At 37.5% G+C, this 16,094-nt stretch overlaps 1 protein-coding gene across 4 annotated transcripts in view; it reads left to right on the forward strand.

Annotated features, from left to right (window-relative positions):
- LOC122568092 (protein groucho-like) overlaps positions 1–16,094 on the forward strand; it is a 154,870-nt gene that overhangs the window by 42,958 nt on the left and 95,818 nt on the right. For 2 of the 4 annotated variants that reach the window (XR_006316965.1, XM_043727447.1), the window contains exon 3: positions 11,758–11,821. The exons of 1 other annotated variant lie outside the window; for it this stretch is intronic. Coding sequence is in view for 1 of the 3 variants with exons in the window: in XM_043727447.1 (XP_043583382.1) it covers positions 11,758–11,821 (64 nt within the window). In the remaining 2 variants the exon portion in view is untranslated. Of the gene's footprint in view, positions 1–11,757; positions 11,822–15,835; positions 16,002–16,094 lie in introns of those variants that run through there. One more of the 4 variants, XM_043727448.1, reaches the window with a different exon arrangement.

Consider the following 16,094-nt stretch of genomic DNA (forward strand, 5'->3'; position numbering starts at 1 on the left):
TAAAAAAAAAAAAAAAAAAACAATTCTCAACAATATATTACGTACATTCTGTAGATTACTGCAACTCGAAATATTCCACAACTGCGTACAAATTCTGTTTGCACCTTGACGATCTATAGTAATTATAATTCAGCGTCGAAATCCCAAATATAAACATATATACAATCAAAAAATTCCAATTACCTGATAAAAAGGGTGGGAACGATGTTCGAAAAGTTTTTGGCAAATCTAGACGAATCTCATTTTTTCACTCAGCCCACCCGTTAAGCGTTCTTACGACCGACCGCTCGAAATAAATAACGTCGTAAAAACGGTAACAAGTATAGGAATATAGAAGGTAATCGGCTGAGATAGGAATCGGGTACACGCAAAGCGAGTAAACCGGGCAGCGAAGAAAAGTTGCCTGATAAGGGAACTTTCTTCGTTCGAAGTGTCGGTTTTCACCGTGTGCCTGGCGATCCTTATCTACGGCTTGACACGTTAATTTATGTTCCGACCCTTTAACGTGTTAATTCGCGGCGTCACGTGCCGCACGATTTCCACCGACGACGGAAACTTAAATTGCTGTTTCGTGTCACAACGACACGAGGGCCAGAGAGCAGGGGATAAAGAGAGATAGCGAAGCAGAGGAAACTATAAAGACGGAAAGAGAAAGAGAGAGAGAGAGAGAGAGAGAGAGAGAGAGAGGAGAAACCCGGGAGCTGTGTGCATACGCGCATGCATGCATAAATATGTGCGAGACGTACGTGAGCCGCGTGCGACATTTCCACGCGCTCGTGCAACTATACAGGACGGTCAGAAAGTAGCCAATTTCGCACTCGGTGCACACCAACTCTTCCGGAGAGTGCTCGATTTTTCCTCGGCCATACCTCGCACCTCTCTCGCACGGTTCGAAGCGAGCTACGCTGTTCAAACGAGACGAGAATGAAAATATTTGCCGCGGCGACGCGTACGTACTCGTAACTGATGATCGTAACACTTTCCGCTAAAACTCTGTCTGATCATGCGCTACTGTATGTCACAGGTGTTGAAAATTTGTTAGTTAACGTGTCTGGTGTTCGGCAGAGAAAAAAGTACTTAAACCTTTGCACTCGTATGTCGAGTGTGACTCGATATCAGTTTTTATCTCAGGAGCTCCTTTGTCGAGTCCCACTCGACATTATCTCATGTCCACGTTTTTTGTGAAACGTGCGAAAGAAAAGCAGGATTGCATCCTGGAAATTGTTTCAAGATGTATGATACAGTTAAAAATTACAAAATACAACAATAGTGTGAATAAAACTGGTGTTTAGGTGAACTTGTTTCTTCCTTTATTTATTTAAATTCTCTTATTTTTTAGTTAAAGTAAATTTCAAACGAAACACTTAAAAGCGTTGCGAGCTTATGGTAACGAAATTGAAATTAAATTCGCGGTGCAAAGGGTTAAGTGGCCTGTTCGTGCATGTAATTCGAGTACGAATGAGACCAGGTTGAGGTAGAATTCTTAACGTTGTAACTATCAAGTACGTAAAATGTATAATTCGTGTGGGAGAAATTAACACGAAGAATGTATAGGAAAATGCATAATGGCAGGAAAGAAAGAAGCTTCTGTTCGTATATCTTACGAAAGGTTATTTTAATTATCGAAAATATATCATTTTAAGAGAAATTAGGAATCGTGTTGCCCGTTCTGATAATCTTAACATTATACGCCATAGAACTTCAAATGAGATTATTTCGCTTGTTCTTGTTTCCCGACTATTCTGATTATTTTTATCTTCAATTCTCTCTATCCGATTATGCTTATTTTCTCTCTAATTATTGCGATCTAGTGTTCTAGGAAGATGTAGTAGAGTAGCGTAATCTATTATTAGCAGTCGTATAATTAATCGGTTATTGAAGTAGATATCGTGAAGTACGTAGAAAGGAAGTTTCATACTTTGCAATTTTTATTTGTAAATATAAAGTGTGGCAGAGTATAAGCGAAGGAAGGATATTTTGTTAAGATAAATTGTTTTTGCAAACATTTCAAATTTCATGTCAGTTCACTATATACGGAATTTGAAATAGGACATCTTTATTGTTAGTTACATCGTTAAATAAATATCTATAAACTAACTGATTATATTCATTCTTGAAGTTTCCATGATACGTTCAACTTGAGTTTGAATAAAAAATAGTTCATCTATTACGTAACTAATAAATTATCGGATATGACTGGCCAAAATATATTTTATGTTAATGTTTTTTTAAAAATATTTATAAGATCACGAAAATCATTTGCATTTGGGAATTTACAATTACAATCGCATAATCAATTTCGAGGTTCTTTTGGGTTGGCAATTAAGTGACTGCGGATTTTGCCAATAGGTGGTATCGATAAAATCCGCAACCACTTAGTTGCCAACGATAAAATGAAGCTTCTAGAGTTCTAACATTAATTAGATGACATTTTTATTTTTGTTCTATTCATATTCTCTCAACACTATGATAATGTGGAAATATCATAATAATAATAATGCCATGTCGATAATTCCACGCTCCACTTATACACGTTTTCAGATATTCCTTATCCGCGTCTATCTTCTGATTAATTCTTATTTTTATTGTCGTTTTATAATTTCAAAGATCAATCGGTTTAATCTAGCTGAACCGGATCGAGTTAAATAAAATTGAGCTATTTAGATCGGTCGGCCGTTGAGTCGATTCGAATCGAAACGAGTTGGATTAAATGAAATTGAACCGAATTGCTTTAGATTGGATTAAAGCGAGTTAAGTTCTTTTGGGCCGAATCCGCGTGAGTCGTTTGGGTCCGGCTAAGTCGAGTCAGAACGAGTTGAATCAAGTTGAATCAGATTGAAAAGCTACGTCAATCCGATCGCTTCGAACCAAATTGAGTTCGATCGAAGTACGATCATCCAATCCGAATCTGACCGACGCATTTTCTGTAAACGTTATTTTTAAACTTTCATACAAATCCTTAAAAATTGATAATTATGTAAAACGGCTTATAAAAACACGCGAAGAACGTGAATTTGATTCACTTCATTGCTACTTTCCTCGCTTCTTCTTCATATATACAAAAAAAAAAAATCATTTTTGAAATACTTTCATCGATAAAAAGTATGGAATATCCAACGGCTATCTATAAAATATTGAAAAACTACCTGTATTTTAATAATATCCATTGATATACCATCTCTATTTCAGATTGTATCTATAGATATGCAAGAAGAATAACAGGTTTAGTAATTGAATAACGCAATATATGAAACAAAATAATTCAATACAGGGAAATACTTGAAAAATCTATATCCAATTTAATCAGACAAACATCCTAAAAAATTGTATAACGCGCCGGCTTTTAATCCAATTACCAATCAAAGCACCAAATTTGCCGTATTCACAATTTGCACATACGCGCGTATATTCCTAAAAAAAAGGAAAAATAAAAAAGAAACGAAAGGAAATGTACATAGACGAAAACACATTTCTCTCTCGATTGAACGATTTATTTTCGACAATGTTCGATCAGAACGCAACAAATGCCGTGCGCGTTGCCGGGAATAACACGGGTAGAAAGATTGCATAAACCGCAGCGGAGAATTTTCCGCGCAAACAGCGCGATCCTATAGAATAATTCATTTTATGTCTGTATTATACGCTCGATGATGCGGAAAGTGGCGGAGACCGCGTTAGTTTTATTATCAAACACGGTACGCTCGGATAAATGCTTTCGCGGACTCGATTCCGCATAAGTATGAGCACGTTATATAGGGTGTGACGATGAGAGGTGGAAGGGAACGAGAGGGCTATAAATTTGCCGTTTACAAATTGAGAGAGCTCGAACCGTGGTGAATTTCGTAACGGCTGTACGCTCGCGATGAGGAACAGGTGCGCGTTTCCGCGTATTTATGTCTTGGAACGTTCAGGTGGAGAGAAGCGGACTCGATAAGACGGCTTGTAAATTGTTGCACCGCGTCAATCTGAAATAATTAATGGGCTCCACGAGCCCGCTCACCCAACCAGAATTATCGAACGATCGATCGTTAATATCGTATTAATTTATCGTGACGTAGTCGAACGGATGGTGTCATTTATTTTTCCCTTTCAATTGCCCCTTATACAGATATTGAAATTCAATGAGGATTACGTCTTTTCCAAACTAATGCGACACGGCATATTTTAAGGTAACTTTCTTCATCTTTGAGCGTGTCACGGCTTACATTTTGAAAAATTCTTCGATCTTCGTTGTTGAAAGAATTCGTGCTCCAAAAAGGTTCTGCAAGCCGTTCGGACACTTTTGCTATTTTTGTAACCCTGAAAAGATACCAAACGCAAAAAACAGAAAAAGCCTACGCATAAACACAAGAGGGATTCGATATGAATCGATTTAATATCTTTCTTATCTATTCTGCAAGGTTGGGAAATAACATTCTGAGAAAAACACGATCACAGTGAAATAGTCTTTCTGAGTTTATTCAAGTTTATTAAAAGAACATCTAATTTGCAGCGCGCTAAATCGAACAACACCCTTTGCTGAATAATTGAACCGACCCTTTTAAAGCAAACGTTCGTCCACGTTCGTGAAAACGTTCGCGAGTCTCGTTACGAGTATCGAGCGTATAGATCGCCATCGACCAGCAACCGGAAGGGCTATTTTACGCAGCCACGATGACTGTCCTGTACACGCGCGATATAACATTGTCTGTCGATCACACGGGTCGTGTCGCGCCACTATAGTTTCGCGGCTGGAACAGCAAAAGGTCGAAGCACGCCGGGCATTCGATGGACATTCGCTTCCGCGATTCGAGGATCCAACGGAGAACAATAATTGCCTATCAATTCCCATCGATGGGTGCCTCTCGTTGCGTCGCAATGCCTTCCGCCATCAACTCACGCGAATCCTACAATTTCTCTGCTAACCGACGCGGCTGCGAGATTAGTTAATCGCCTTGGATGTTTTTTCCTTCCGACAGACCTGTCTCATCCAATTATGCTTTAACGAATGATAGTTAGTTGCCGGATTGTTTGCTTTTATCGAACGTTTCCGCGACTGACAATTATTGCATTGGCAACTAAGTGATTGCGGATTTTGTCATTAGATGGTATGACAAAATCCGTAATGACTTAGTTGCCAACGATATATTACGTACGGAAAGTGGCTGCGCGAAGTACGTCATGCAGCGTGTATCTACAGGGTGTAGCAGTAATCGTGGTACGATCAACGAGACAGCAATTTTACGTGGAGAGTTAAGTGGGAAATGTGGAACAGAATTTTGTTCGTACGACGCTCTTCGTTTTCGAGTAAATCGAGTTTGTGGAAATTTATCGTGTATTTTTTAACTTGACTAACTGCGGATTGTATAGGATTGAATAATCAGGGAAACTAAATTGGAAATGCAGGGAAAATTTGTTCACAGAATTTCGGAGAAAATGAAACTTCAATATTTATCAAGTACCTACTCGTGTAGCAAGGCAATTTTTAATTAGACATGTTCAAACTCTATTTTTTTTTTTTTTTTTTTTCGAATGAAACCTTAAACGCAAAAATTTTTTCTCTACATTTTTCACATATTTCCACCTGTAGAATATACTCCTGCTGGTTGCGTGATCGTAACCAGTCGCTAATTAACCAGCTTCAGGTGTATAGAAAATATATCGAAAAAATTGAATTCTATCGAAAACGAAGCATCGCATGGAATAAAAGAAATGTTTTCGTATATTTTCGATTTACCTTTTCACATAGAATCATCTACTTGCTGATTGTATCACAGAACATCGTGCATATGCATTGTGGTATAGCAGTTGCGGAAAGGGGAAGTCGTTTTGCCACGGAGTGAGTTTTACGAGGATGTTCATTGGGTTATTACTGTGCGTTGGAAGCTGTTTGCAGGAGGCCGCTGCTCTTACTCCGTTCGTTGTCACGAATTAGCCAACCTGATTCCTTTTTCTTCTCTCGTTTCTCTTTTCCCATTCTTTTACCAAACTCTTTGTTTTCCCCTTCGTACGTAACAATTTTTCTCGTTAGTTTCATTGTCAACGCGAAACGCGAACGTGCGCGCGTTTTAATTTAATGCTGCGACTATGACGACGGCTGCGATGAAGGCAAACGACACAAGGAACGAATGAACGAACGGAGAAACAAAGGCTGTGCGCGTTCACAAGGGCTGCTGCTGGATATTAATGCTGTGTTCTTGTTCCCTTTATACAGCCTTAAATTGGAATGCGAGAAACTGGCCAGTGAAAAAATAGAGACACACAGGCATTACACGATGACAAGCCAAGAGGGAAAAGAGCGAAACAGAAGAAACTGGGGGAAAAAAAAAAGATAAAAAGAAAGAAAGGATATGTTTACACACAGTATACCATTCGCTCGTTGTCCTCAGATTACGGAACCCATGTTGCTAGTTTTTTTTCCCGCCTTTACTTCAGCCGCATTCGTTCAACGACTTCCATATCGCCATATACAACTTCGTCATCAAATATACTGAAAGCGGGAAAACCAATCGAGGTATAAATTTCGTTCACAAATATCCATTTTGTATACTGTGACTTGTGGAAGTATATTTGCAATATCCTTATAATGGACAATTATTATGAGAAATTAATCAATTTCTTAATCTCATTACTCTTCAATTACTTTAATTCGACTTAATAGATTCAAAAAGGGTGTTTGTAACATCATCGCTTCTTTCTGCTTTTCAATTTATAGGGTTGATCGATAACAAACATTTTGCAATTTCATTGGCACTGTAATGGGGCACGACTGTCACGATTAAAATTTGAATTTGTCATGGTAAAATTTGAAATCAATCTAGAAACATGCGTAGAAGTCACGGCACATTTACGCAAATATATGTGTGTTTATTAAAAGAAGGTTAGTATACGTGATATCTTAACATTAGAACCGCCACACCAGTGAAATTGACTGATTTTAAAATTTTATTTTAAAATTCCTACTTCATGTTATATTTTTTTCCACAGTGATGTAATGATTTTCGCAACGATAACTAAAAGAATAATACAATGAATTTTATTTTGTTTCTTATGTATTGAAACTGAAAATAATTTTGTATCAAGGCTACTTATACCAATACCAGTCAAAATGATTGGTACTTGCAAAGTGTAAAAGGATCCTGCAATCTGTTTATCGAACCCCATTTAACCACTTTCCTCATTTGGTACAACTTCCACGCGTTTTTAAAATTTTTACCGCGTATCATTCGATATGATGATATCAGTTATCAGGAAAATTCCGGATCGATCGCTAGATGCTAACATTAGAAATACCACAGCAGTCAAAATGGCTGGTTCTACAATTTTATAAATGTGTCAACCCTAATTTAGGGATAACATGGAATTCCTTCTGTAAGAAAGTAATAAATTAATAAACAATAATATTCTATTATTATGTATTTTTTAAAGACTAGTTATTTTAACTGATTTTGGTAGAAATAGCTTCGTATTAACTATCGGCAGTTCTAGTGTTAAACACATATGTAATTAGTGTTAGAAACAAATATTATCTCGAGGATCAATTATAAATAATATTATAACACAAAGATAATGTTACCTTTAAATAAAGGCTTATTAATATAATGGATTATATTACATCGTAATACATTTTCAGATTCGTTTCGAATTTTACCAGTGCAGTAATGACAGTCGGATCTTATTACGATGCTAACGAAATTTCAAAATGTTTCGTATGATAAGCATAATATTTCGATAAAAAGTTTCTGCAATTGTACAAATACATTCGTAAGCTACTGTGTACGTAACTTCCACTTAATTTCACACGTTTGATTCATTCAGGTCCGGTTATTTCAATTCTTACCATTTACAGAAACGGCACACTGGTGTTTCGGTTTCAGGCCAATCACCGGTTTTCCCTTTTTTAATACGCCGTAACGCGGCTCGTTAAATGATAATACGCCACTTTCCATTCGCGACAACAGCGAACCGTGTCGCTCGTAGTACGGTACACGGGTCCGAACACAGCCTACAACGTACTCGGCGAACGAAGAAAAATATCGTAAAACATAATTCTTGCGTAATTGGTGTTATAACGCAGGGAAAACCGGGAAGAATTATCTCAATGTCCGAGCTGTTGCTGGCCGTTCGTAAAATGCTAGGAACACGGGTGGAAACGCGTACAATATAAACGTGCTGGTATATGCTCCGTATACAAGGTGTTTCTCGTCGAATGGGCCATAACTTGGAAACGGTAGAAGACGGACAAAAGGTTTATTAGTAGACCGCTGTTTATGCATACGTACGTGTATTTATGGGAAATTTGAAGATTCAAAATATAATGCAAAATATAATATGGAAAAGTATAAGAAATATCCAAAGTACAATAGTACTCGTTATAGCATTTAGCGATAAAACAAATCTTTGTTTAGGTTACATCTTCTATCCGTATTCACAGAGATATAAGTTTGCAGAAATATCCGCAATACGTACGTGCCTTTATTCGTTAGACGAATTTAAATCGTTTCGAGTGGCGTATCACACAGCGTAAGCACGTGTATACATGCATTTTCCGAAAGCAGAAGCTACATATTTCTGTACAAGTCACACGATGCATCGTTTTATAATAAATATAATGAAATGCAGATAGCTTCTGCGCCAGTTATATTACGTTAACGCTGTTTTACAGAGAATAAAAATGATACCTCGATTGATATATAAACGAATGTATAGTCTCGTTTAAAAAGATGGAAACGACTTAAAAATGTTCAAAACGGCGGCCACTTGCACAACACATTAATCAAATCGTGCATCGTTCGAAAGCATGTAATTTTTCCTCATGAAACTTTTGTTTATGTCCCCTATCATTCCAAAGATATATAGTGGTCCAATTGCGTGAAACACCCTGTATACACGTGAACATTGTTGCAGACACCAATACATTCACTGGAAGGTTTCTGCATACGGTGTTACGTAGTGTACTCAACTATTACGAGCACATATTTATTATACGGAACGACGGGAAGGGATGCAATTTTACAGGAACGCGAGCACGCCCGGACCAGGGGGTCTATTTCGCTGTCAGGGTGGTAAACAAAAATATGACGCGGTTCTATTGTCGTTAAAAAATTACTTCCGTTATAAAAGGTACCTTATATGCGGTTGGTCGCGTCGTTTCGCGACGTATTGTTACGCCGACGGGATCAGTGGAAATTAATTTTCCATTTAACGCCCTATTATTTTGCCCGGTGCAATAACGACACGCTGCGTGTCGATAAAGATCGATTTTAGCCCCAATGAAAAATCAACGTTCCCAAGCCCTGTCCGACCACGTTTATGGGCTGCGGCTTGTTTTTGATCGGAGAATTCAATGTTTCATCCACTCGACTTTCTCGTATCGCGATGTTTTTCCTAATTTTAATTGCAATCGGTGCTAAGCATGGGAGTAAATTAGAAAAATATTGTATTGCAGATACGATTTTCTTGATATTTAAATTTCGGATTAACACTTTGACTGCCACGCCGAAATCACATGTCTCGCTCAGGACGCCACGGGAGTATCTTTATTATTCAAAGCATACAATGGAAAAATAATAATAAATCGATGATGTAAGACAACATTCTTCCCCGATGGACCGTTTATCTTATTGGCACCTTGCTAACGGTTGATAGCGACATATTATAACAAGGCTTCGTTTATTTCAACAAACCATTCGCATTCGTTGTTTCGTCGTAAGCAAAACGTCCAGAATATATCGTTGAAACGTGTAGAAGATACTAGTAAACGGTATTTGCTCATTCTATATATAATAGTAAGGTGCACACTTCTAACTTCAATTACATGATTATAAAGCAGCATTTACGATTATTTTCTAAGCTGTGTTTATAATAATATTCGTAGATTACCCGTCAAAGATATGGATGCAAACAGTGCACAATTAGATTCTCATTTTTTTTATTGATGTTCTAATAAAAATGTTTAATTGTTCAATGGGGCACTTTTTGTTTCACAGTATCTTCTATTTATCGGTTATATTCAAAATGCCCTAACTGTCAATTTTCATATACAATTTTTACAATTGTAAGAAGTTCAAGCGCTCCGGTCACCATTGTGGCGTCATAGGAGAAACCGTGGCCGGTCATATATGACCAACGTGGCAGTGAAAGTGTTAAAAATCATTCTTTGAGTGGTTTAATTAGTCTGTTTAATAGAAATAGGGTTAATCAGTTTTCTCCGTGGTAGTTTAATTAGTCTATTCGATGAATAGGATTAATTGTCCTTTCAATCTTGTATAATTGAAATTTTCTCAGCTTCTCAGTGTGAATATTATAAACGATCGTTTAGTTTCTTGCTTCGGTCTAAAAACTGAAAGTGCAATGATATGGTAATTAGATACAACAGTACAACGATAAATCACGTTACTTGTGAGTCACGTAAGTGGCGTTGCCAAGGATTCAATACTGTGAAATCCGTGTATATTATTTCATCATTCGAATAAGAAACTGACCTTGTTGAATTTGTTAAACTACATCTTTGATTAGTCATAAGCGAGTTTGTTATATAGTCCGACTACAAACGTAATTATACATGTACGTACATATGTTCACGAGTAATTTGTATTATTCCAGGAAAAACTCGCTTACTAAGCATCTTTTATCCGATTTGACGAGTACTATATGATACCAGAAAGAACAAATGCTTTTCTTTCTTTTTTTTTTAATTTTCAACTCGTACTAGGTGCTCACAGTACACACTTTGCATTAGATTTCAATTATTTACTATCATTTAATTGAATTAAATTTTAGACTACATTTGCTTTAATATCAGAATTTTTGGAATATTTCATTTTTTCCTCATCTTATACCTCACGTGTTAAATGTCACTGATGGGCTTTGTGTGTCACAAACACAAAAATAAAAACACTATAAATTAAAATAAAGTATTCCAGAATTAAATAATTTAATGGAAACCTCTATCCAAAAACCTATGACCAAGTGATACTAACGGAGGAAATTAATACTCCGTGTAAATCCCAGCAAATAGATATCGCCAGTGCATCGATTTCCTGTGAATCGGATTTACGCGAGCAAAATAAATTCCTTCTCCGCGATTCCATGAAATATTCACGCAATTGCACTGCTTCCGATACGCTAGTTTTCCTAGGCGATTTAAAAGAGGTGTATCGCCATACTCTCGATCGTTTCACACAGCGGCAAGAAAAACTGATACGTCTACTATATATATATGTTACATACATTCTGCCGTATACAATTGGCCATCGTGTAACGACTATTATCGTTGTTTGTTGCGGCTCCACTAATTGTGTGTTTTTAATGGCTTGGCTTCTGCAATATCCTCGATCGAGAAACGCGACTGAAGCGGAAAATTGATCTCTCAGATGTGAAGAAGGGAAGAAGATCTAAAAAAATAAGGAAAAAATAAAGGGAGTGAATACAGGCGTGAAAAAATTGAACGTTGATACATATATCTCGCGTTAACGATGTTATGAACCTGTTTCTCACACCGATCATGTATTTTACCTGTTACGGAACTTGACAATCGACGATCTCGATTCGCATCGATGATTTTATTAAGTACGTGTAAACCTATTTGACAATGTTTTCTCATCTCTTATTATTTATCGTTCACGGGTGAATTATTTTGTCGTTACGATTGAAATAATTGTTTCTATAAATATCGATCCCTTTACTACTTTAAAACCTGCCCTGAAGCTTTCGTATGTAGCCCTGCATTTACTAATGTTTTGCTTACATGTGCGTTTTCCTGCTTGTTCTGTCCAGTATTAAATTGGAGCTGGAGAAACTCGCCCAGGAGAAGACCGAGATGCAGCGCCACTACGTTATGGTGAGTCAAGAAAATTTCTATCGAATGAAATTTCCATCTCCTCTTTATGTTTTGTCACTTCTTTTCTACAGTATATTGGAATTTTCCCTTTTTTCTTTAATTTCATATTATTCGACGTTAATATCGATATTAATATCGAATATGAGAAAACGTTAAACAACGATATATCGTATTTTAGAAGCACATTAAATTTGATATACGAAATTCGCGTAAGTTTTTGAAACGTTCAAAGTTACATGCACTTTGCCTAGTGGTTTTTCTTTTTGCCGTATCGCGAGACAATCGACGAAAGCGGGCAGCTTTATCTCCAATACCGATCACTTTAACACGTCTGCGAATTTCAATTTAAACCGCTATTAAATCCTTAGGTAATGCCCCTATTTGAATTTGTGCTGCGAGTTGACATTAAAATCGCAGCATTCATGCTTCGGATGACGTTGGTAACCGCTGGAATATGTTTCGTGAAACTCCGTTATAATGTGTTAGCAACATCAAGTCATGAGAGACTATCATAAACGGCGGTATCTGTAATCTGTTAAGAATTATCATACGAACGAACCAACTCTAAAACGTTGTTCACGATGAAGATTTAGAAGAATTTCATTGATTCATTTATTATTTTCGTTTCCCAATATTAATTCGCTGAGAGATTGTTAACATTATTTTTGAGATTTGAATTAATACGACAGGTACGATAGATACTGCAATATCATTTTTTCTGTAAAATATGACGTTAAATCTTTTAATTGGTAGGTCTTAATCGACTAATCTTAAAAATCGTCTGTGATTCTTGCGTATCGTCGGAGGATACGGTTTTACGGTGCCATTTGCTAATGTCCGTAGCAATAACACACCTCCTCTATCTGAATTTAACGAGCGACTTAGCCACTTAATTCCCCTCGTTTTCTTGAAAATTACACAAGAGGGTTTCATAAATAACCGCTTCTTTTAAATCCGGTAGCGCCGCGCTCTTTTCTACCAAGTTAATCACACCAATCTCCAGAATATTTAACCTTCTGGCTGCGATATTATCCGGTTGGGAATTGCTCGTGCAATCTCTTGGCCAGGAAGACGTTAATAACGTGTACTTTTATATTTTTAGTGTGTTTTTTGAAAACTTGAAGAAATTTACGATAGATTGTACGTGTATGTGGGAAATCCTCGTATAAAACGAAACTATCGTATGACATAATGATCACACTTACATATACTGTATTATACCTCACTATGCTCCTCAGGCGGAAGATTAACTCGGATGATTAACTATTTATCAACGGTGATTAATTAACCGGTCTTTCTTGATTGCGCCATGGGCTATATTACATACTTGTCTCCTTTGACCCTAATCTTCACCTGTCTTGTCAGCACAGTCACTTTATCATTCATGTATTCTCTGTCCTGTGTCAAAACTATGAACGTGTAAATCTTTCCGTTTTTTCTTTTTTCAAAATAAAAGTCTTTTTTGTTAGTTTTTTAGCTACATAGTTTACGATAATAAATTTGAAGTAACAAATGTATTGCAACTATGGCGATTATAGTATTTATATCTTTTGCTTGATAAAAAGTACGTCGTGCCTGTATAAAAAATTTCTTCGCATGGTCTTGGTCCAAGTCGAAGCTCTCGTATCTCCTTATGTTTCTCGAATTCGCTTGATCGACGCTTGTTCAGTTCACACGCGATTAACTTTACGACTCTCTGTATTTACTTTATCTTTTTTCTGCTCTTTTTTGTTTCATATTTATGGCGAATCAAATCATCAGGTATCCTATTACCTGAATAGGAATCTCAGCAAAAAAGAATATTGTGATATTCTCTGTATACTCACAAGCTCACAAAAGCAATCGAACACTTGTAGATTTTACATTTATGAAATATGTAGCGCGTGTTATACGAAACTATCTGAAATCTCATTTGACGCTATAAAAAGACGTAACTATAGCAGTTACACTGGTAAAAATTGAAACGAAACTGAAAATAATTGTATTAAATATTGTGTTTTTTACGGATTTTTAAGGTTCATTAATCTTAATATTTCTCTTAAACATAAACACCTATTGCATATTTAGTACGGTTATTCATTGCGTAACTTTTTACTAAATTTTGCAACAAGTTTCCAACAAACATTTCGTAGTTTCTACATACACTTTCGGATTGCTGCTCAAGTATCGATATATTTTATACAACACATACAACAATATGAACATCCAAGTTTTCTATAACAAATATTCAAACACATTTCATGTACAAATACGACAATTCAGCAATAAGCGCGCATGACAATGCTTTTACCAACGAGAGGGTTAAATCGCGACTACCAAGAACAATCAAATAATCCATAAATCTCGGCTGTACCTGTATAAGAACCAGTGAATGTGCGCGACTACTCTAATGAAAGCAGCTGTGCCACGACCTTACCTGGCCACCGGCCATTCAGCCGACCCGCTGAACAGCTTCTTCCCGCGTATTTCTTCGCAATGCCCGCCGCCTTCTCCTTCTCAGTTGGCTACACACGCAAGTGTGTATAGCATACGGTCGACAAGCCATGCCGTGGCTTTACTTTCGCCCGTAGATCTTCATTATTGCGCCGCAACGTCACCGGTGTGTATGCGTCTTCATTAGCGGCGGATACAACGCGCGTCGGAGTCGAGTCACAGCCAACTCCTACTGAGAAGGTCGTAAGGTCGCCGAGAAACGCCTTTGAATTTACGCGCCGCGCCGCCAGTCTACCCACGATCGTCCTTCCGATCGAACGATACGCAGCTTTACGATCCTGGACACGTTTCTTTATCTCGCGTGGGTGGCTGATTGGCTCTTGAACAGGTTTTCAGACGAAGATTCTGAATGGAACGAGGCTTCAAGGTCGTAAATATTATAAAGCTACCTTTAAGTTAGGGTTAAGTGAGTCGAATGTTGTAAATTTTTCGGAGGATGGGAAGGGATTTAGTAGTTGAGTTTTGGATGTTTGTTGGTGGATTAGGTGCGACTTTTAATACGATGTTCACTCTAGTTTTGATACTATGTTTGATACAGCGACCTACAGTGTTTCTTCATCCACTGGCTGAATTTAACTCTTATGAGCGATTTGTCTCCGGTATGTTGGTACCAGGCAGATATCTAATATGTAGTTTGACCTAGTTGAAGAGTTTACTTTTGTTGTTCGTAAAGTTGTTGAGAAGTTAGTCAGCAAGTACATTCATTTATTAGAAACAATGTTTCTGCGCGGTATATAAAGGAAGTTGGCATTGTTCGCAAAATACAGGCTTGTTGTTCAAATAATTTTATTTTCTTTAACCGAGCATAAACGTAACATTGTATCGTGAAAGATACATAATACGAAGCTTCGTTTAGTTAAAAGAAATTCATTTGAACGAAATTTATAAGTTTACATTATTCGCTGTGTCAGTAGAAGTACATATTTCCAGCGAACTGTTACAACGTAGAAGAATGAACGAACGAAATAAAAGGAACGCTGGTATTAAGCAAATTGACAAATGTCTGGAGAATAGCACGACGGGCATCGCGATTTACATAACCCAGGCGAAAGAGCCCGACACATTACCGTTCAAAGACACGGCATACTAAACGTCAATGGACGGTCACGTGTTAATTCACCTGCACACGAACGTTCAGTCATGCGACAGACTTCGAGTTCGTGTGGAGAGTAGCAATTAGATCGGAGCTGTGCAAAGGTAGCCGAGGTTATAGAGAAAAAGACGTGAGAGAGAGAGAGAGATAGAAGAGAAGAGAAAAGAAAGAAGGAGGACAAACAGAAGCGTTCGCGTCGCTGGAGTTTATTGTCTTTCGTCGGCGTTGCGGTTATCGCGGACACGTGGTAATTTATAGGCCACACTTCGTGGTCGCGTTCGATGCAAATGACTTCATATAAAATGCACACTGGTTGCTTGCGTGGACGTGGCACTTCCGCTGATTCACGCAGTACGAAGATTAATCGCGTGATCGCGCGATGAACGTATATATACGCGAGCATGATTGCGTGAACGACATCGCATCTCGTACGATTGATCCAAAGATCGATCTTCCTCCTTGAAGTTGACCAGTTTCTTTTTTCATTGATCTCCGCCACGACTTCCTTAACTGCGCCGCTACCTCGATATTTCAATCGTTTAGAAACCGCACTGATCAACAATAGAAAATAGAAAAGCCGGAAAGTGCAGAAAGGTAATGTCACAAACATTCTTTTTTTTTAAGTTCATTTTCGAATTTACTATTATTTATGTTATTGTCATTCTATGGTCGTTAGTAACCGTCATC

Source organism: Bombus pyrosoma, linkage group LG6, assembly GCF_014825855.1.
Source record: "Bombus pyrosoma isolate SC7728 linkage group LG6, ASM1482585v1, whole genome shotgun sequence".
In the NCBI taxonomy this organism is placed as follows: Eukaryota; Metazoa; Arthropoda; class Insecta; order Hymenoptera; family Apidae; genus Bombus; species Bombus pyrosoma.